This window comes from Hyperolius riggenbachi, chromosome 6, assembly GCF_040937935.1.
Source record: "Hyperolius riggenbachi isolate aHypRig1 chromosome 6, aHypRig1.pri, whole genome shotgun sequence".
Taxonomy (NCBI): domain Eukaryota; kingdom Metazoa; phylum Chordata; class Amphibia; order Anura; family Hyperoliidae; genus Hyperolius; species Hyperolius riggenbachi.
In genome coordinates, this window is record NC_090651.1 from 220,004,040 (window position 1) to 220,026,406 (window position 22,367).

At 42.3% G+C, this 22,367-nt stretch overlaps 2 protein-coding genes across 10 annotated transcripts in view; one reads left to right on the top strand and one right to left on the bottom strand.

Annotated features, from left to right (window-relative positions):
* Positions 1-6,331, top strand: part of PLEKHG5 (pleckstrin homology and RhoGEF domain containing G5) — a 533,554-nt gene extending 527,223 nt beyond the window's left edge. For 5 of the 9 annotated variants that reach the window (XM_068240438.1, XM_068240440.1, XM_068240436.1 and 2 more), the window contains exons 20-22: positions 162-322; positions 1,046-2,065; positions 3,926-6,330. In XM_068240438.1, the coding sequence (XP_068096539.1) occupies positions 162-322; positions 1,046-2,065; positions 3,926-3,935 (1,191 nt within the window). In that variant the 3' untranslated portion in view covers positions 3,936-6,330. Of the gene's footprint in view, positions 1-161; positions 323-1,045; positions 2,066-3,925 lie in introns of all 9 variants that reach the window. The other 4 variants (XM_068240431.1, XM_068240432.1, XM_068240434.1 and 1 more) reach the window with 1 other exon arrangement.
* A 2,043-nt stretch (positions 6,332-8,374) lies between these two features.
* Positions 8,375-22,367, bottom strand: part of LOC137521324 (isocitrate dehydrogenase [NAD] subunit gamma, mitochondrial-like) — a 44,749-nt gene continuing 30,756 nt past the window's right edge. Inside the window, exons 9-13 of the mRNA XM_068240441.1 lie at positions 20,439-20,585; positions 18,223-18,317; positions 18,011-18,071; positions 14,392-14,496; positions 8,375-8,715 (exon numbers count right to left, since the gene is read on the bottom strand). Of these exons, the coding sequence (XP_068096542.1) occupies positions 14,395-14,496; positions 18,011-18,071; positions 18,223-18,317; positions 20,439-20,585 (405 nt within the window). The 3' untranslated portion in view covers positions 8,375-8,715; positions 14,392-14,394. The remainder of the gene's footprint in view (positions 8,716-14,391; positions 14,497-18,010; positions 18,072-18,222; positions 18,318-20,438; positions 20,586-22,367) is intronic.

A 22,367-nucleotide genomic window follows, 5' to 3' on the forward strand; every position in this document is an offset into this window, starting at 1 on the left:
GTGCATGTGTCACAAAGCTGTCACCTAAATGAGTAACCATGCTAAACTGCTTAGATGATTCTGGCCATGGCTTGATTAATAGTAGTGTTCATTGTGTTAGTGTAATATTCTAATACTCTATAATATTGTGTACCACTTAAAGCTTTTGTTTTATTTTTAAGAACCTCTTGCAAAAGTTGCGGCAAGAGCATGTGCAGAGCCAGCATCAAGGATCTCATCTTCGGGAAGAGGAGGAAGATTTGGAAAGTGGAACCTCTGCAGCCAGCTCACCAACTATTCTACGCAGAAGCAGCACAGATATGTCGGATAGGATGACACAGAGGTAAAACCTCTTATCTGTGCTGTTAGCAGCCTTTATATAGTAACAGGATGAGGCCCCACAAATATAAATTGCACACATTATCTGATGTATAATGCTTTCTGTCTGGTAGTGATTGGGGCAGAGGCTGGATGAAGATGGGGCGGTTCATGTCCTGAAACATACATGAACCTACATGGCCTGTAGAGTCATCAAGTCTGGCTCCCAAGTGGTTTCCCCACTTATACTTCATGCACTCTAGACAACCAGGGAAACTATATTGGAGGTGAAGCTCTAGATCACCAGGGAAGCTATATGGGGAGGGAGGGGCCACTAGAAACCAGGGAACTCTATAGGGGAGGGAGATGGGCACTAGACACAAGAGAACTGTATATCGGAGGGGCGGCAATAAACACCAGGGAGCTGTATGGAGGGAGGGGGGGGGGGGGTTAGACACCAGGGAACTTTAAAAAGGAAGGGAGGAAGCCACTAGACATTAAGGTTTGCCTGCGACTTGGTCCCAATGTTCAACTTCGGCCCACTTTGTATTTGAGTTTGACATCCCTGTCCTAAAACATTAAGAAGTTGATATTACTGTATACTTGTGAAAAGTAAAAAATTGCAAAACCTTTTTTTTCTAATGGATCTCACATAAATTGCTACTGGTTGTCTATAGTGGTAGCTATGTTGCTCTTCATATGTTATTGAGTTTTTTAATTGGCTAATTATAATAAATTGTGTTTGCAGCCCATCAGACAGCTCAACAGAAACTATATCTGTAGTGGTGGTTGATGCCTGTGAAGACCTCTCTTCTCCCGAGACCGAACAAGGCCCCTTCAGCTCCCAGTCCGATGAGACATCAATCAGCACAACTGCATCCTCAGTAACACCCACTAGGGATATGTATGAAACTATGGAGACGCCGGATCAAAGCCCAGTAGTGGAATCCAACTACCTAAAACTGGAGCCGAATGGATGTAGATCATCTTCTATTGACAGTGCTTATGGGACACTTTCTCCAACATCACTAGAGGAATTTGTGGAAAGACAGCAGCAAGAACTGGCAGAAGAGCGGGAATCTGTCAGTTCGCAACGCTCCAATTCTTCTCCCAAACTCAAACGACGAACCCCAGTTCAGTTGTTGCCATGCAAAACCAAGGTCTTGAAGTCCAAGTCAGAAGCTAATCTGCTTCATCTAATATCAGTCAGCCCTACCAATCACACTGAGGATGAAAGTCAACTTTCACAGAGTAAAAGTTTATGTGAGCTTTTTATTTCACCAAGACCGGAACACTTTCTGGACTGTGATGGCCATAACAATCAGTCAGGTCGGCATTCTGCCAAAAGAACTAGTCTTGTAGAACATACATTGAAAAATGCTGAGGAGCTTGTAAAACCCAGGTCTCAATCAGACTGCGCCAGGAGACAAGTAGTCAACCTAAGTAGCTGCAGCAGCAGTTCTTCCGACCTCTCTGATTCAGTAGAGACTGGTTTTTGCAAAGATCATGACAAGTTAACAGACCCACTGTCAGACCAGCTTGACTCTTTACCGGAGTTTGAGCTAGACCCTGAATCCCACATTTACAGTAGTTCCTTCCCCGAACAGTGCTGTGAGGACACTGACAGGGAAATGGATGATGTCAGTGCTTCTGGCTGTGCCAAGAGAACAATGTCAGATCCACAGTCTTCACAGCACAGGAAACTTACCCTGGCCCAGTTGTACAGAATAAGAACCACTTTGCTCCTGAATTCAACTTTGACAGCCTCGTAAGTGTCTACCCTTAAATCATTTATTTACTTTTGCTCTTATTTACACCTGGCTTAAAGGATAATTCCTCATATTTTAGAATGAACTTTGATATTTAATGCATTAACACCTCGGTATCCTACTTTGCTTTGAGATTCTAGTGCTGAAAGTATGAATTCAGTGTGTAAATTATTCATTGAGATTTCCTTTTCAGTTTACACTGAAATTACAAAGTGGAGGCAGTAGTCAATAGTGATGGATGAACACATTCACCAGCAAACATTCGTTGTTCGCATGTACTGTGCACCTTACACAAAGTGTGCGTTTGCCCTATACTTTAACTTGTAGCCATTATTTGTCCCTTCACCCATGTCAGGTGGGGCAGGACAACCAATTAAGCATTTTAGGCCCACACTCAGCAAGCAGCTATTTTACGCTTTTTCATATTAAAACAAGCCTCTGCTTAAAATATATTTTTGGAGGAAAATTTTGCTGTCGATTCCCCTCTGCCATGCCACTGCCAGGGTTTTTTGACAATTTTGACACGTACATGTAAAATTGGCAGGGGCAAATCTGCCCGCAGTTTGAAGCCAAAAGACTGCTTTTGCTGAAACTCTGGCCTGTGTTAAATACTATTCCGCCTCCAAGTTGTTGCAACTTAGGGGGGAGAGGGACACGTAATTCGGCATCGGTTCTTGCAAGATATGGTGCCGAATTAACTTGTTTTTTTTTTCTAATTTGAGCTCCAGCTTGAGTGTTGCTATAGCTGTAATTCTCATTACGGCCTATGGCGGTGTCCGGTGCTACGCCGACATTAGCTGATCCAAGTTTTGACACCTTTTACAAAAATAAATTGTGGCTGCAAATATGCCCTGAAGGTTTTTGAAGTTTGCCTTCCATTAATGTCATTGGGGATCACCGTGAACTGTTAGTTCGCAAACTTTCGCTGAAAAGATTGCAAACAATGTTTGTCCATCACTAGTAGTCAGATAAATGCACTTACTTTAGCTTTATTACTGTTGTAATACTCACAGAAAGAACTGGGGGTCATAATAACTGGATTGTACTCTCAAACAAAGTAGCATGAGGGACACTGGTAGAAGATGGCACAGAAGAATTATGTTACAAGCTTTGTTTAGCTGCCCAAGCAAGTAACCTAATTACAGAGGTGGTACTGTTCACTGTTCACACTGGATGGATCAAAAAACAGATGTGTTAAAATGAATCTGTGAAATGGATTGTTTATAATAGGTATCAATTTTTCGATCCATGACCATCTGTTCTGTCGATCCCCCCAAAAATCCCTCCCTCCCCAAACTTACAGCCCATTTGGCTGAACGTACCAAACAGATCCATTGGTTAACATAGGATCCATTCCGGTATGGTCCGCTAAACCGTTTTAACTGCCACTGTGAACTGGGTCTAAGGGAGATCTGAATGTGCTGTTTACCAAAGGGTACAAATCATCATATCTGCAAATAAGCAGTGTCTGTAATACTTTGTAATGAACTTAACTGTCTAGAAAAGTATAACTTGCTGCACATAGAAAAAGGTTATTCTTTTACACTATATTACAAAATATTTAACAGCAATATACCTGCTAAATAATAAGTCTATATAGTTTTTTTTGTTTGTTTTTTTACTTTAAGTAGGTGTATACATCCAGTGTGGCCTTTGTTATCTATCACGTAAAATACATTTACAAGTAATTGTGCATTTCTCCCAGAGTAAAATGTAGCCACCTGTTTAGTGTGGCATTTATGAACACTTACATACCAGTATTTCCTCAATCCACCCTGCAACTTTGAGACTTTGGGGAAAAAATGCTTTACAAATGTTATTGTATCTACATAATGACACATGTTTATTTGCGTTTGTAGTGAAGTTTGAAGACTAGGAAGAAAAGCAAGCGTGCCAGCTATAATGGAAGAACCTGTACATAAGACTGCATTAACTGTGCAAACGCTTGTGGAGTTTGAGATGGTGCATATGGAAGAACGCCATATCCTATGAGGACACTTCCAGAGGAGCTTCTCCTAGTGCTCGTGTATCATAGGTTTGTTAAAACGGTGGAATAACTGGATTATTTCAAAGACGTTTCGAATAAGTGTTCCCTTGAGACTTTCAGAACGATTATATTTGCACTTTGAGCAATAAAGAGTTTTGAAATGAAACTCTGAAGAGAAAACTAGTCATGGCATAAAATGCCAGGAAATGTAAGTAAAAAGCGGACCTAGACATCAGAAGATGTAACATTAACAAGCGGATATGCCTCACTTTCAAGAGAGAAATGTATGCACTTCATTCCATTTTAAGTTTCTTACATTATTTCCCTGCTTCACCTGCTAATTCCTGCCACTATGTCACTGCAGCCATCTTGTAACTTAGCACAAAAGTAATTGACTGAGTTTACTTACCTGGTTGAAAAGTTAGTAACATTGATATGCGGGTCTTTTGTGGAGCTAGCCTTTTTTGAAAAGCTTCTGTATGTGACCAAAATGAAATCTTATTCATCGATACATGTGTGTATAAGAAAGCATTATGACTCGTTTGAGTCTCCAACATTGAGCTAGTAGCTGAATGACTGCATCCCATCACTTCCTTAAGGATGCTGCTAGACGGGTTTAAGTAAGTGAATCCTATTGTGTAATGTTTTTACGAAGGATTTGGTGCCTCTTTTGGCCAAGGCTCGAAAAGAAATAGGCTGTGTGCAGTAGCCAATTTATTTTTCTAACCTCTACTGTTAGAATATGATGATAATCTCAGGTGGTTAATATAGGCCAGATCTGTTTTTTCTCATTGGGCATAATGTCCAGAATTAACATTTTTAGGGTCTATACAGAGTTATTTTAGATGGTTGCAAGAGCCTATATTTGCTAAACATTCCTTCCAGGTAATGTCTCGTTCTTTTGTTATGTTCCACAGGAACATCACTAGAGACACTCAATGGAAAGACCATAGCAATAATCATATGACCCCTGTGGAATCCTGTGTGGCGATGATCATACACATCTTTTAACGCTTACTTTGGCTTTTCCAATTTGGCCACTAGAATTCACAATTGTAGACAATGTCTGCCATTTGTTCTAGTTCTACTACTTTCCCTCAACTGATGTTCTTTAAAAACATCACAAGGGAAACAAACGTGGATGATGTCATTGACTTTTAGCACATGACTACTGCACTAGTGGGGCAGGGCCTAGTGCCTATGAGGGCCAAAATCCGACTACATAATGATCAACACACATTTCTTTCAGATGCTGAAAAATGAGGCCTAGTGTCTATAATTGCAAACAATATATAGGACAGGCTTATAGCCTATAGCTCCACAGCTGCTTTGGAACTTCAGTCCCAGAATGTCTTACTCTGTCAGCTGAGGCGTGGTTGGCAGCCATTTTTTTGGTGTCCAGTGACAGTATTATCCTTTTGAGATGGTGCTTGCCAATATTTTAAATTTTTTTTTTCTTGAAAATATTTGTTCAATTAAGCTTTTGTGACATTATTTAAACATTTGAAAGGCACTTTATTTGTAAAATATGTATTAGCTAAACTATGCTCTGTGGAAATATTAATTAGTAACATGTACAGACAATATTATCATATTATATCTGCATGTCATTAATACTTTTTTCCATGTAATTGTACTTCCTTCTTAAAACACTGATATTAATTTTCCCTGAGTGGTCTTTTAGTTTCCCTTAAAAATATGTCTGTGGCCTACAGATAATGGGGCAGCCATCTTGTCAAGCAGAACATATCACTAAGAATGCAGACTATTAGTATAATAGGATCCTGTGATATCATGGTTTCTTTTATCAATGTGTCTTTCTGCAAAAATAGCTGCATCCATTTACTGTAGATGACAAAATAAGATTTAATTTACACATATAAAGCCTAATTTGTCCTTGTACATTAAAGGCTAACTTCCATAGATATATTGTGTTTTCAACAATCCTTGACCTAGCCATAGGTGGGATATTTACTTTTTTATTTATTAAGTATTCATTAGCTCTTTAACCTCCTTGGCGGTAATCCCGAGCTGAGCTCGGGGTATGCCGCCGGAGGTCGCCGCTCAGGCCCTGCTGGGCCGATTTCAATTTTGTAAAAAGCAGCACACGCAGCCGGCACTTTGCCAGCCGCGTGTGCTGCCCGATCGCCGCCGCTCCGCGGCGATCCGCCGCGTGCAGCGGCGAAAGAGGGTCCCCCCAGCCGCCCGAGCCCAGCGCAGCCGGAACAAACAGTTCCGGCCGGCGCTAGGGGCTGGATCGGGCGGCTCTGACGTCAGGACGTCGACTGACGTCCATGACGTCACTCCGCTCGTCGCCATGGCGACGAGGAAAGCGAAACAAGATAGGCCGCTCATTGCGGCCTATCTTGTTACTTTCGATTGCCGGAGGCGATCGAAAGTACGCTTCCGGAGCGCCCTCTAGTGGGCTTTCATGCAGCCAACTTTCAGTTGGCTGCATGAAATACTTTTTTTTTAATTTAAAAAAAACCCTCCCGCAGCCTCCCTGGCGATTTTAATAGAACGCCAGGGAGGTTAAATTGGTATAATTTTTGTAAGAAAAAAATAAAAAAAAAATGTTTTCCTAATAAATTTGGAAATAAAAATATTAATGCAAAAATGTCTACAAATGTGGTAAATGTTCTTACTAAGTACATTGAAGTCACACTTGACATGACATGAGTCATAAGCACAGAGTAAGTGAAACAGTGATGGAACTATACTTCCTGACATTTAAAGCTGAGAAAATGGGACACAAATCCAAGGCGAGGGTAAGTAGTATGCAAAACGTGCTGCGGCAAAGAGAGGGCATGGCCAAAAGGGCTGAGGAAAAGGGGTGTGGCTAAACTGATGTTACATATACAGCATATTGTGCAATATTCAGTAGAGCAGAAACACTATTTTTTTTTGCAGAACCACCTCTGTGTACTCAGTTCATCCCCCTTCTCATCATGTCTCCTCAGTCCATATTAATACCTTCATTATAATGAACCCATTAACATTTTCTTCATTGTTAGTAACACCGCCTCTCATTCTAATGTCTTTTACCAGAGCCTCCTCTATTAAAAGGTCTCTCATTAGTGTCTCTTTTTATTACAGCGCCCCTTCTAATTACTACCCATTAGCGCCCATCTATTGAAAGTGGTAATCTTTGAGCCTTGCTAGCAGTCACCAATGTTCTGCAGTCATCAGCACTTTACTACGTAGCCAACGTAGCCACACACCAGATATTGTTTTTATTGTGCATCCTTTAGCAGTAGTCAACATGCCACAGGCGCTGGGGCTTGGATATTATATATACTCAAGCAACTGCTGTTGGTTTTACAGGGCGCTTGGGCTAGCACATAGCTGAAATTTCTGCAGGCACTATTATTTATTTATTTGTTGTATTTATAAAGCGCCAACATATTACGCAGCGCTGGACAATAAATAGGGATACATACAATATTTAGGGGTGACATACAGCAAAATGACAATACCTGAATACAAGAAACATCAGATCATGCAGCACAGTATGAGTACAAGGTAATGCTTAGTCAGTTACTGGATGGGAGCATGGAGATTAGGCAAGTTAGGTTCACTCAGATGCCTAGCATGGGTGTACAGTAATGGAGGTGCATGATCAGGTTGGACACAAAAGGAGGAGGACCCTGCCCAAAGGCTTACAATCTAAAGGGAGAGGTAGGGACATGAGAGGTAGGAGACCAGAGTTCAGCTGTGGGTTTAGAGCACCTGTGAGGGGTAGTAAGCCAGAGTGAAAAGGTGAGTTTTGAGGGCTTTCTTGAAGATGTTGAAGGAGGGGGCTGCCTTAATGGGTGGAGGTAGGGAGTTCCATAGTGTTGGAGCAGCTCTTGAGAAGTCCTGGAGGCGTGCATGGGACTGGGTGATGCGGGGGGGGGGGGGGTTAGGTGAAGTTCATTGGAAGAGCGGAGTGAGCGGCTAGGTGTGTACCTCTGAGTAAGATCGGAAATGTAGGTTGGACAGGTTTTGTGGACAGATTTGTAGGTCAGACACAGTATCTTGAATCGGATTCTGGACTGGATAGGAAGCCAGTGGAGGGATTCAAGGAGGGGATCCGCCATGGTGGAGCGATGGGAGCAGTGGATAATGATGGACTGCAGTGGGGCTTTTCGGGTCATAGGAGACCAGACAGCAGGGCATTGCAGTAGTCAAGGCGGGAAATTATGAGGTTTATTAGGAGGTTTAGTATAAGGGATAACAGTATGGGGAGATTAGAGTTAGTAATGAAGGTGAAGAAGTTGGGGTGATAATACACAAAAGACCGCAGAAGTATAAGGATTCTAAGAAAAGTAACAACCATGGGTCAGTTGGTGGAAAACTTTATTTAAAGCTGCTTCAACGAGGACAGCACAAGATTCACAAAAGCTTAATATTGCAAAAGTGCTTACATAAAGCATACATTCACCCCATACCATAAATCTATAATTGCACCTCTTAATACATGTTGAAGTTACATGTTTCTGCTATACAGAGGGCTTCAAATCCTCTCTTCCTGCATGGTATAGGAAAAATACACAAGACCAGTGCTGCTGACCAAAGCAATATGGACATCCAGTAGCGAGGATAGGCGGAAGTGACAGGGCTGCTGACACACACAGGTGGGGTGCTGCAAAGAACGAGTCTTCTTTACACACGATATAGGACCTGCAGGGAAAGAATGGTCCTGTTATAGGACATGCCTAAAGGTGCCCATTAACAATTCAATCTTACCACTTCTATGTAATATGAAGGCCTACCTAAAATATCCATTCAAAGTATAATTGATTGTACAATTAGACACGCGGCTTGATGCATTCATCTAGAGATAAAAGGCACACTGCAAGCCTCATCTCCAATTGCAAGACTAACAATTTAATAATATGGAGCCTACAATATTTATTTCCGTTTATAGAATGAGCATTGCTTGCCTGATAGTCAGAGCATCTCACTTGCCCAGCTCATTGGCTTATACCTCTAGACTGAGGATCATCAGGTCTGCCAGGCAATTAACATTGTTTGAAAGGATATAAATATGGCATTCAATCCATACTCCTCTCAGTACATGACTAGTGTAACAGATTATCTGAAACAATTATTGGTCTCAATTCACTAAGCTTTATCAAACGTTTGATAATTTACCTCATGGGTAAAATCTAATTTTGAATGCACTAAGGTGTTCTAGATTTATCAAATGTTTTATCGATAAAATGTTCAATACATGTATAACACGTTCGTGAATTCAAAATTAGATTTTACTCATGAGGTAAATTATCAAACATTCGATAAAGCTTAGTGAATTGAGGCCAATGTTTGTATAAATCATCTACATAATGGTATAGACAAAAAAGGCGGCAAAAAAAAAAAATGATTAAAAACCATCAAACCTTTCCTTTAATGGGGAAGATTCACACTTTTTTTTTTGTTTATTTAAATTTATTTTCACCTTATCTGTTACATTTTTAAGATCTAAAAGAGCAAAGAAAATTAAAAGATATAATAATACAAATAATAACAACTCAAAGCAAGTGTATTCATGATTAGACAAGACAAGAGACAAGACAAATAACATTTATATTGCGCTTTTCTCCTTGCGGACTCAAAGCGCCAGAGCAGAGCAGCAGCCACTAGGGCGCGCTCTATTGGCAGTAGCAGTGTAAGGGAGACTTGCCAAAGGTCTCCTACTGAATAGGTGCAGGCTTACTGAACAGGCAGAGCCGAGATTCGAACCCTGGTCTCCTGTGAAATGATTAACTTCATTTCAATATAACTTTTCATATATATATATATATATATATATATATATATATATATATATATATATATATATATATATATATAATTTTTTTTTTATTTACACACCCACACATACAGCAACTGTAAAGCATGTAGATCAGTAAATAGATAACGCGCTCCGCGCCATTCCGACGGAATTCGTTGCGCTGTGCCGGTGTGATTGTGCCATTGCAATACAATTGCATAGCAATGCATCTATATAGATCTCTCTCTCTCTCGCTGTGAGTGATTATTTTGCTTGTAAATGTGCTGAAAGGTTATTTTTATTAATTAGGTGAAACGTATTTTATAAGTTATTTATAAGAAGTTGTGTGAATTGGATCCAAAGACAGAACTACATGTTACATATATTTATATCGCAGCAATGAATTCAAGCAATACACTGGAGATGAGCAAAAAAGATGCTGGAGTGGCCCTTTTCATGTACCTGTTGCTTCATGCTGCGTGTCCCCAGTTTGTTGGGGTTTTGAAATTTAGGCCCTTTCACACTGCATCTGTTACAGAGCAGTGCAAGGGACAATATAATCACATTGCTATGCAATTATTTTGCAATGGTACAATCACACCAGCACAGCGCAATGTATTCCGTCAGAATGGCACGGAGCAGGTTATGCATTTACTGATTGACATGCTTTACAGTTGCTGTGAAGCATACTTCTATGTACTGTATGCTTCACTTAATGCATGGCATCACACCTTTGTGTGTTATTAGGAGAAGAAGAGATGAGCAAAAGAAATAAAATAGTCTTACTGTCAGTCTGGTGTACAGATATAACTCGGAAAAATTAGTACCGTATTTTTCGGACTATAAGACGCTCCGGACCATAAGACGCACCTAGGTTTAGAGGACAAAAAATGGGTGAAAAAATAATTATACTAAACCTGGTGCGTCCATGGTGCAGGGGCGTCTTGTGGAGCTTCACCCCCCTGAGGCGGCAAACAGCTTGCAAAATGTGAGGGATACGAGCACACAAATACCAAGTGAATAAAAGGATCAACCAGAAAGTGGTCTCATAACATAAAACACGTAAATATATAAAAAGATCCAGTAAAGTGGACCTGAACTCTTGCACAGGACAGAATGAAAACAGAAAGAAATGCACCCAGTATGTATTTAGAGAGTTTAGCCTGTCTAATTCCCCCTCATTTGTGACTAATCACAAGTTTTAATTTGATCTCTCCCCTGTGTCACCTGACTGCCATGGCAGATAAGCTCATTTGAAAGCACAGGATAGGAACCCTATGTCTGTTTCCATGAAAGCAGGACGTAGAAACAAGGAAGATGTATTGCAGGATTTGTATCAGCTGTAACAAAAATGTTTTTCTTTAAAGGTTATTATGCTTTTGGTTATCTTTTAGAGTAGAGAGGAAGTTCTGAGTTCAGGTTTGCTTTTTAAGCATACACTCCTCTCACAGCACATGATACTAATCAAATACCCATCCCCAAATATGCAGCCTGAATAGAGCTGCAACATGGCTGCAGCATGAAACTGTAAAACTGTATGTACATGAAGGGGCAGGTGAGCCTGGATACAATCACTCAATTGTGGCAAACACATGCTTTTCAAATGGAAATTGTGAATACTGTGGTCCAGACCTCGAGATGGAACAGCAGACAGACATGATTGGCGTATCCGCAGTCTTTATTTCCCACCTGATTGGCTGTGGTGTCCCTTCTATGGACCGCCCGCGTAGGTATCGCAGCAGCTCATAGTACAGTCTGAGCACTGCTCTCTGATTGGTCCTGGTGGTGAAGGTGTGCCAGTGACTCCCTTCGGATTGGCCTAGATGGCGGCGGTGTTTTCCACAATTGGTGCGCACGTAGCACAGTGAAGAACGATCCCAGGAAACTGCAGCCACATTTTAAACATTCATGCAGTCTGAGCGCTACTCTCTGATTGGTCCTGGTGGTGGAGGTGTGCCAGTGACTCCCTTCAGATTGGCCCAGATGGCGGCGGTGTTTGTCGCAATTGGTGCGCACGTAGCACAGTGAAGAACAATCCCGGAAGCTGCAGCCGCATTCTAAACACTCCTCTCTGATCGTTCCTGGGTTCCGCCTCCTCCCCGTCTGACTCGGAAGACGCCGGTCAGACGGGGAGGAGGCAGAACCCAGGAACGATCAGAGAGGAGTGTTTAGAATGCGGCTGCAGCTTCCGGGATCGTTCTTCACTGTGCTACTTGCGCACCAATTGTGGAGAACACCGCCGCCATCTGAGCCAATCCGAAGGGAGTCACTGGCACACCCTCACCACCAGGACCAATCAGAGAGCAGCACTCAGACTGTACTATGAGCTGCTGTGATACCTACGCCAGTGGGCCATAGAAGGGACACCGCAGCCAATCAGGTGGGAGATAAAGACCCCGGATACACCAATCATGTCTGTCTGCTGTTCCGTCTCGCGGTCCCTGCAGCACATGAAAAAGTAAATTATTCATTATTTAAAAGCACAAGGTCTATTGCAGCACATTCGGACCATAAGACCCACACACATTTCCCCCCTCTGTTTGGGGAATAAAAACTGCGTCTTATGGTCCGGAAAATACGATATATCGTGCAAAGGTTCATTTTATTTTTTTAGTAATTCAACTTAAAAGGTGAAACTAATATATGAAAAAAACTCATTACAAGCAAATATAGATATTACAAGCCGTTATGTGTTATAATTTTGATAATTATGACTTACAGCTTATGAGAACCCCAAAATCAAAATCTCAGACCATTACAATATTGTGAAAATGTTCAATATTCTTGGCACAAAGTGTCAGATTCTAATCAGCTAATGAATCCAAAACACCTGCAAAGGGTTCCTATTTTATATATTCGTTTCACCTTTTAATTTGAATTACTGACATAAATGGACTTTTGCACCATATTCACATTTTTCGAGTTTCAACTGTAGAAAAACAATGCCTTACAGCAGTGATGGCTAACCTTGGCACTCCAGCTGTGACAAAACTACAAATCCCATCATGCCTCTGCCTCCTTGAGTTATGCTTACAGCTGTCAGAATATAGCAATGCCTCATAGGACTTGTAGTTCCACCACAGCTGGAGTGCCAAGGTTAGCCATCACTGCCTTACGCTGGGCATGCAGAGTTTGAAGTTTTTTTTTGTTTTTGTTTTTATTATTCCCTTAGTTGAAGCGACACCCATTATTCTTGTATAGATATCAAAGTTTATTCATATCGCTTAGGGCCCTGTTTTACACTGAAAATCACAGTAAAACCCCCACTATTTTGCCACCATTCAGTTTGCGATCCTTGTTCAGGGAGCAATTCTTGTTCTCTGAATGAAAATCACAAATCCAATTGCTGCAATTTTCAGTTTGAAACAGATTTTAACAGTTGTTTTCACACAGTTATTTTCTGCTATTTCTCTGCTTTCCACTACGCTGCTATCTCAGTACACATAACCTGCTATACACTCCAAATTTTAAGGGTAGGGATCCCTCCCCTCCTCCTCCCATGAACTACCTCTGTGATGCCCCCCAGTCCTTCTGGTTCCTGAGATATGGTATATCTAAGCTATCATGTGAACCAGCGGGACTGCAATAGGGGTACAAAGAGAGTCTTATTTGTAGGAGGTATAAGTGCGGAGATATCAATATTGGGCCTTTAACCACTTAGGGATCACAGGCAGGCTCTATACTTATTTCCTTTTAGCTTCTTAAAGCGGAATAGAACCCTGCATTTCAACTTTGCTCTAAAACATTATTTACAGCATATTATATGCAACCAGCATTTTTTTTTTACTAGACCAGCATTGGAAGGGTTAAACACACAGCTTTAAAGTTCCTGGAGAGAACTGCTGCCACATCCCAGGCTTACATAGATACATTTCAGCAAAACAAAATGTAACAACTGTGGAATGTGACTCACTCACTCTGCAGGAGCTGGAGGACAGCCAAAGAGTGTGTAACATTCACCACTTGCTACATTTTGTTTACTAAAATGTATTGATTTAAACTTCAGCTGCTGGGAGCAGCTCTCTCCACAGAACTTTAAAACTCTGTGTGTAACCCTTCCAATGCTGGTCTAGTAAAAAAAAAAAATGCTGGTTGCATATAATATGCTGTAAATAATGCTTTAGAGCAAAGTTGAAATGCAGGGTTATATTCCGCTTTAACGACCGCCTCACACCAATGGGCATGAGCACGGCGGCAGCGCCAGGACCGCCTCACGCCAATTGGCATCAAGTCCTGGGGAGGGGATTTGCAGGAGCAGCGCACGCATCTCCGCATGAATGGCGAGTGCCACTAGGAGACTGTTAGACGGCGCTGTCTTTTTACTCTGTACAGAGCTGCGATCTAAGGCAGCGCTGTACAGGCGATAGCCGTGTCACTCGGCTGTCACTTCCAGAGAAAAGTCGCCCATAAATGCTAAAATCAGTTACTAAAGATAATATTACTTTATCTTTTACCAACACCTTGTTCAGAATAAAAAGTATGCCCATTTATTATGGTTGTGTCAATGTGTCTAGTCTTTATAGCCAACAGCAGACATCATTATCCCTCAGTCACTCAATGTAAACATGTTACATAGAACGTACCTTTCAAAGAGTTACTGCCCGGCCGTTCTTAACGATGATCTGCCTGCAGATGGACTGTACAACCTCAGTTGTGGTCCCCTGACCACCAAGGTCTGGCGTGTGCATCTGGGAAGAACAGTAAACAGAGATGAAACACTTCCAACTGATGGAAACCCTTCAGCTGTAAACCAGTGTAACAAGCCAACAAGGCTACCAACTACATTATCCACTGCGGAGACTGCTTACTGATTGGTTACAATCGGATGGTACACACTATTATATTCATGAATGGGTACTAATAACGTCATTGTCACAGAACTGTTTTCTCAGAGTTAAAGTAGACGAACTCTTGCACAAGACAGAAGGAAAACATAGAGAAATGCACCCTGTATGTATTTAGAGAGCGTGTCTAATTTCCCCTCATTTGTGTTTAATCACCACTGTAATTTGAACTCTCAGCTGTATCAGCTCTGGAATCTCCTCTGCCACAGCAGAGCAGCTAATTTGTAAACACAGGATGCTTCCATGAAAGCAGTAAGTAGACACACTGCAGATTTATTGCGGGGATTGTATAAGCTGTAACAAAGGAATGCTTTTCTTTAACCTGCTGAGCGGTCTGGACGAGCTCAGCTCGTCCAGTAGTACCGGAGCCTGCCGCTCAGGCCCTGCCGGGCCGATTTGGCTCAAATAAAAAGCAGCACACGCAGCCGGCACTTTGCCAGCCGCGTGTGCTACCTGATCGCCGCTGCAGCGCGGCGATCCGCCGCATGCAGCGGCGAAAGAGGGTCCCCCCAGCGTAGCCGGAACAAAAAGTTCCGGCCAGCGCTAAGGGCTGGATCGGAGTCGGCTGACGTCAGGACGTCGGCTGACGTCCATGACGTCACTCCGCTCATCGCCATGGCGACGAGGTAAGCGAAACACGGAAGGCCGCTCATTGCGGCCTTCCGTGTTACTTCTGGCCGCCGGAGGCGATCAGAAGAACGCATCCGGAGCGCCCTCTAGTGGGCTTTCATGCAGCCAACTTTCAGTTGGCTGCATGAAATAGTTTTTTTTTTTATTAAAAAAAAACCCTCCCGCAGCCTCCCTGGCGATCTTAATAGAACGCCAGGGAGGTTAAAGGCTATTCTGCTGTTGCGTATGTTTTAGAGCAGAGATGAAGTTCTGAGTTTAGGTCCGCTTAAAATGAATCTTTAATCATCAAGATTGGTTCAACCCCGCTGTTTCTCCAGGCTACCCAAACATGTAAGATGTAGAAAACGATCATCATTTTTCACCTTGCCACATGGCCCCACTCAATATTAGATCAGATATGATCCAATTTCTCTCTTTCCACAAGCTATGCATTGCTCACTGTAGTACAGCGATATGAAGCCTCACTTTTGTGTCAGATTCTCCCCAGTCTCCTTCCCCCCACTAGGAGAGTCCCTATTCTACCTTCTGGGAGTTAATGGGATGCTACGTCACAAGTCAGTAATTATAGTGGTGTCCTGGACCCTACTACACAGCAAGCACAAGATGGAGTAAAAAAAAAAAAAGCCTAGGCTATAATGTCACACAGTTTTCTACCCCAGAGCACTGAAGTTTCTGCTCACTACACAGGTAGGAAAAAAACCCATCTGACAGTAATTCACCTTCCCAGCAGTAAAGATCACTAATATATTTAGGGCTGTAAAGGAAGGTGAGGAAAGATTTTACAATGGGAAAACACTGACCAACTAATTTATTAATGAATATTATAAAAAATAAGCCATTTTATTCATCAAGTTATATTCAGTAATGTTCCTCTACACACTTAAGACACTTATTGTCAGAAAATATTGTTTGCAATCATCCTAGGTGAAAATATAGTGAGGGAATGTTTTCCCTCAAATGCCGTTGGCACCCCCTTTAGCAATCCAGCAAGTTAAATTGCTCTCCCCGATGCGGTTTGCCTCTCTCTCTCTACAAATAACCATGTGACATGTCTGAACAGCGATCGTTCCTAAATTGTCACCTACAATGATCACTTATGTTTCTACAGCAGTAATTGTGGGATATAAAGCGTTCAAGAGGAACTGTCACAAAAAACACAAAACAGGCTAGTCCAAAACCTGTCGGTAATGACAGATATCTACTACCTACTGTAAGTGACAGCAACATAGGAGAGAAGTAATTTATGGCTCATTTTACTCTGGGAGAAATGTACTTATTTGTATGTGTTTTACATTTTAAAATTTTCACGACAGTTCCTCTTTCACCTTCCTGACATGTAGCCGATTCCTAGAATACAAGTTAATATGTGTTGATGTGGCTGGCCAATGTGATGAAAGCTATGTCTGCTGGAGTCAGGTGTAAGAAGCACCTCAGCATCTTAAAAGAATACTATCGATTTTTTACTAGCATTTTTTTAAAATGCTGTATGTTAGGGTACACATTAACACAAGTACTAGGAGCAATTTCCTTCCTCACACAGCTCTGCCTCTCTGCTGTAAAATCCTCCAGTTTTAGATACAAAGTGTAGGGCTCTTAAAGGGCCAGACCATGTTCCTGCACAGGGGGTTGCTATCAACTCCTCAGTGTATAGTTTAATAATCACCTTGCTGAAACAATCTTATTCGGATGGCGGTAAGGGGTTAAAGATTTCAGCAATGTGTGTTCCTTGTCTTCTGTCTCTGACTGATAAAGATCCTGATAGTGTTTTTGTAAACAGTGTCTCTCCCTCTCATAGCAGCCTATGAAGTAGATGCAGCCTGGAGTGCAACATCACAAGCAAGTCAGTCAGGAATAGTGTATACACATCTCCCTGCTAGTTATATTTCAGCAATATTACAAATCATCAAGTTACCTGTTATCTCCTCAGATCAGCCTCCTCCTCATGTCTCCTGCATGCTGCCTGTGACATAGTGAATTATATTTGTGAGCTGTGTGAGGACTGAAGGATGATTTTTAAGCAGGAAGAGAGGGAGAGAACACTGGGTGAATAAATAAAGTGCCCCTAGCACTAGTGGTAATGTGTACCCTAATATAGAGTATTAAAAAAGAAGTCTTTTTTTATTGATGGTGTTCCTTTAGGCTAGTTATACACCAGGATGTTGCGTTTATGGGATGTTATAGGGCACATAACGTGCCCCTAACGCAACGCCTGGTGCTCTCTGGTGTGGACGTCGGAGTGAGCCGCGTTGTGCAGCTCACTCTGGCGTCCGTGATGCCGTGATGCGTACTCTTGGACGCATGCGGCATCACGTGGTCCCGCCCGGCTAATCGCCGCACAGAGCGGCCGCTCCAGGAAGTAAACACTGCACGTCACTGCGTGCAGTGAATATTAGCCATGTGCCCGGCCGCTCTCCCCTCCTCCCCAACATGACTGAGCATGTGCAAACAGTCTAACGCGGCTTAGCCGCATAGAACGCACAGCATCTAGCACTTTGCTGCGTTACAATGTAACGCAACGTGGGCAGTGTGAACAGCCCACTTGTGTTACATTGCTGTGCGTTGGGGGAGCGTTACAGGCTGCACTAATGTGCGCTTGTAACGTCCCTGTGTGCAAGAAGCCTTATTGTTCATTTCCCAGCACAAGAACTAGATCCTCGATGCTTGGACTAGATCCAGCTGTTCCTGCACAGCCATAAATCAAGCTGACAGACTCGGCTGCTAAACTTACCCGATGCTCATTCATACTGCCCATAATAGCTTTACGGATGGATTCTGCGTAACTGTGCAACCTGCCAAAACAAATTAACGAGGTAAGTTAAAGAGAGAGCAGCCTAGTTACAGAAATACATGCTGACTGGAAAGTGAGAGAATCACCACTGGATATCTTATGGCATGCAAAAGACTGTGCTGTAAAGGGTAGCTGAGAATAGGAATTCATACTTAAGATGGTCCAGCATCATGCAGCTGGCTAGAAGCATCGCAGTGGGGTTTGCAATGTTCTTGTTGGCAATGCTTTTTCCTGTGTTTCTGGTGGCCTGTAAAAGAAAAAAACACTAGTAACGTAATATGCTGCTTACATGAGATCATGCAATGCAGTTCACTTGGAAATGGTGTGATAAAAGTTATCTTATCAGTTTACCCAAGAAACAGTAATTACAGTTTATTAATCTCATCATGGTTTGGTGTGTTTCAAAGAAGGTTGTCACGGTTGAGCAACTTTCACTTTTTGTGAATTGGTGAAGAAGCCCTTTGCCCCCCTGAGCAGTTCCAAGCCATGCAAGCACATAGGTGCCTTGGCTGTGGTTTGTGTACACGGCCACCTAAACAGCGTTTGTGGCCCTTGTGACCGCACCATTTTACACAGCCTGAAGGTGGCCATACACCACACATTTTTTTTCCTTCTTTTAGATCTTTTAAATTCAATTTTCTTGATTGATGTTATACAATATATATTTCTGTTAAAATAAGTCAGAATTTTCCAAAATGGCCAACAATTAAAAATCAAACATCAATATCAAAAAAATTACACTCACTTTTGCTAAACAATTTCTATCATCAATAAATAATACAATCAAAACAATTTGGTTAAATTGTACATGGCCACTTTAACTACTAACAACAGGCTGTTTTCTTCTAATGGACCAGAGCAATTTTCAAACTTCAGCACTCTTCCCTCGAGTCTCAAGGGGCATAGATATTTGAAGGGAGTGGTTAAAGCATACTGTTTTGGATTAAATACATTGACATGGTGCTGTCCCCTTTGAATTAACTTAACTTCCTAAGAAATGCATTTATGGCAACTCATGGCGCCCCACCCGATTCTCAAGGTAGCGCTAATCTCCTTCCCTGCATACAGCAGTAGTAGGTAGCCAATGCTTTGTGCCCTGCTCCACCCAAATACAGGGGTAGACAAGCCTTTATACCCTCTCTTCCCAAAAGGGAACACATCCCCCATGAAAAAAATCTTGCTGTTGTCCACATCCCCACCAATTATCCCCCAATACTAGGCAGAGTCTAGTGCTAGATACTAGCCATCTCCAGTGCCATGTCTCCCGAGTCCGAACCATCCTCCATTTGAGCCTCCTATTCTTGACCTTCTGCTTCTCCTGCACGTCATGTGACGTGACATGCAGTAGAAACAAGTAGAGAGCAAGTGGCCATAGTGGAAAATGGCCAGGACTCGGGACACTCAGTGTTGAAGATGGTAAGGCTGCAAAGCACGGCTGATGCCCTAGTCTGTGCTGATAGGAGCAAGGGGAGGGAGGGGGGGAGGAAAAAGCCATACCCTCCTTCCCGCATTCCTGCCTAAATTGTGGCCAGGGGCTGGAGCTTCTATCCCCTCTAGATATCACAGCGCAAGTTTGTAAAAATTACACACACACCCTTACCACCAACTGTTGCGATGTGGTAGCCAGAGGTGCTTCCCAGTAATAAGGTAGCCTGAGAGGGCACAACTAGTATTAGGTAGCCAGAGCATGCGCCCCTTCCAGTATAGGTAGCCCCTACCCTTAAAGAAAGATCTGGGACTAAGGCTCTAGTTGCAGCTGCTGCACATACGCAGACATAAGAGCATGCTTCCTCAATCACCCTCCTGTTATCAGAAGTTTTCTGCGAGTTACGCGGTACAATTCTCTTGAGAACCGAGAAAGAAGAACTATCTCAGCAATGGTAGCACCATCGAGGAGCTTCAGTCGCTGATCTTTCTGAGGGGCAGAGGCACAATGGATGGGGGGAGGGTACTCGGAGGACACTAGGGGACCGGGAAGACTATGTGTGACTGGAAGATTTTTTTTCCTCCGTGTGCTTTAAGTAACTTACATATTTAAACTAAGAACGGTTATTGATTTACGAAATATGTCAGGTTATTTTGAATTTAATGCCAACACCACATTTCAGGAAGGTTCGGACAGCAAAAGTCATGCAATGTAAAATAAAAAAATAAAATTCCTGGTGAAAGATCTCAGAACTAATCAGGTTGATTGGCAACAAGTTAGTAACATGGCTGGGTAATAAAAGTACATCAAAGTATGCATACTGTTTCCTTTAAGTCACATCACTCATGTGAAGCTCTCATGCTTATGTGAAACTATTTTGAAACATGCAAACACAGCAAGTAATTGCTAAAATTACTTTACCACTGAGAAATAAAAACTTACAGTTTCAAATACGGCATATACGTTGCCATAGTTTGCTCCAGGTACCAGCCCTGGGCCTCCTACCAGGCCAGCACAGACATTGTTTACTATGTTGCCATAAAGATTGGGCATGACCATCACATCAAACTGCTGAGGCTTAGATACAAGCTGCAATGAGAATAGACATAGGGATTAATAGAGAATGAAAATAACAATGCTATTGTTCTGTAGTATATCATAATACGTGTTCCCCAACCCTGTCCTCAAGGCCCACCAACAGTGCATGTTTTGTGGAAATCCACAGAGGCGGTTAATCAGTTCCGCTGAGACACTAATTACCACACCTGTGAATGTTTGTGGTTTTCTGCAAAACATGTACTGTTGGTGGCCCTTGCGGACAGGGATGGGGAACTGTGCTTTACACAGACCCGCTTGATAATTAAGTTATCAATAAGTATGTAAAACACAAAGTACAGCATTAAACTCTATTTACAAATATTACAGGTATATGTACCAGCTAAAAACAGCGTTCAATACCAGGAAGCATTTGTTGTTATAGTACAGCTTATTCAAAGTAAATACATTCCCAGGAAACAGTTGTTTTTATGTGACAATTGCACCCGTGCAGAACCCAGTGGCAGATCAAGTTTTTGTCTGAGCAGAATCTCTTCTAGTAGCATTGGAGTAGTGTGGCTGGATAGTGTACTGGTTAAGGGCTCTACCTCAACACACTAGACCTGGGTTCAAACCCTGGCTCTTCCTGTTCAGTAAGCCAGCACCTATTCAGTAGGAGACCTTGGGCAAGACTTCCTAACACTGCTACTGCCTATAGAGCGTGCCCTAGTGGCTGCAGCTCTGGTGCTTTGAGTCTGCCAGGAGAAACGCGCAATATAAATGTTCTGTGTTTGTTTCTTTGTTATTATACGGTGTTAGCCATCAGCAAAAGTAAGACGTTTTGCTATTCCAGGTAATGTACTATCTGTGCCAAATTTCATTCAAATCCATTCAGCAATTGTTGCGTGATTGAGTAACAAACATCCAAACTTTTGCATTTATAATATTAGTAAGATTTAGAACATTAAAATATTATCTTATAAACAAAAAGAAAGGCGGACTCCGGCACACTCCTTGAAGTTCCTCTTTATTTAGTCACGACGTTCCAAGTATACATATGCCCCCTGTCATTTACAGCTGTTTCGCGTGTGAGCACGCCTCCTTTAGGACACGCGGGGCCTGTCTCATACACCACTCCTTCACCTAAATACAGGTAATAGCACCCACCCACTCACTACCTAGAGGGAGGGGGGGGGGGGGGTTTGACCACAATTGAGGAAAGGTGGAGACAGACAGCCTTTTAAAAAATTGTGCAGATAAAAATTACAGGACTAACCTATCTAAAAAAGGCATTGATCTCGTTTCTATCATTGAAACCAAGATTACCCAATGCATCAGTACGTGCAATCATTAGGGCCTCCCTTTTTCGCAATCTATCATCCAGATGCCCGCCCCTTCCATCGCTAACCACTGTTTGCAGACCTGCAAAGGTTAGACAACCTGCATTAGCCTTATGAACTTCCCTTACATGTTCTATAAGTCGAGTTGCGCCCTCCCCATTTTTCACTGATCTTTTATGTTGTAAGAATCATTCCTTCAGAGGTTGTACCGTTTTGCCTATGTAGTAACGTCCACAAGGACACCACACACAATAGACCACATTTTTAGTGCGGCAACTGATAAACTGTCTGACCCTCCATGTGACCGAACCCATCTGTACAATATCGCCCCTTTTTAGGGACCGACAGGCGCTACATCGTCCGCAGGCAAAATTGCCAGTCCATTTCTTTTTAGTCAGCCAGTTATCTGTACCTGCTGCGGCATTTTTACCTACATCACTATGTACTAATACTTTCCTTATAGTTTTACCTCTACGGAAACTGACTCTAGGGGCCT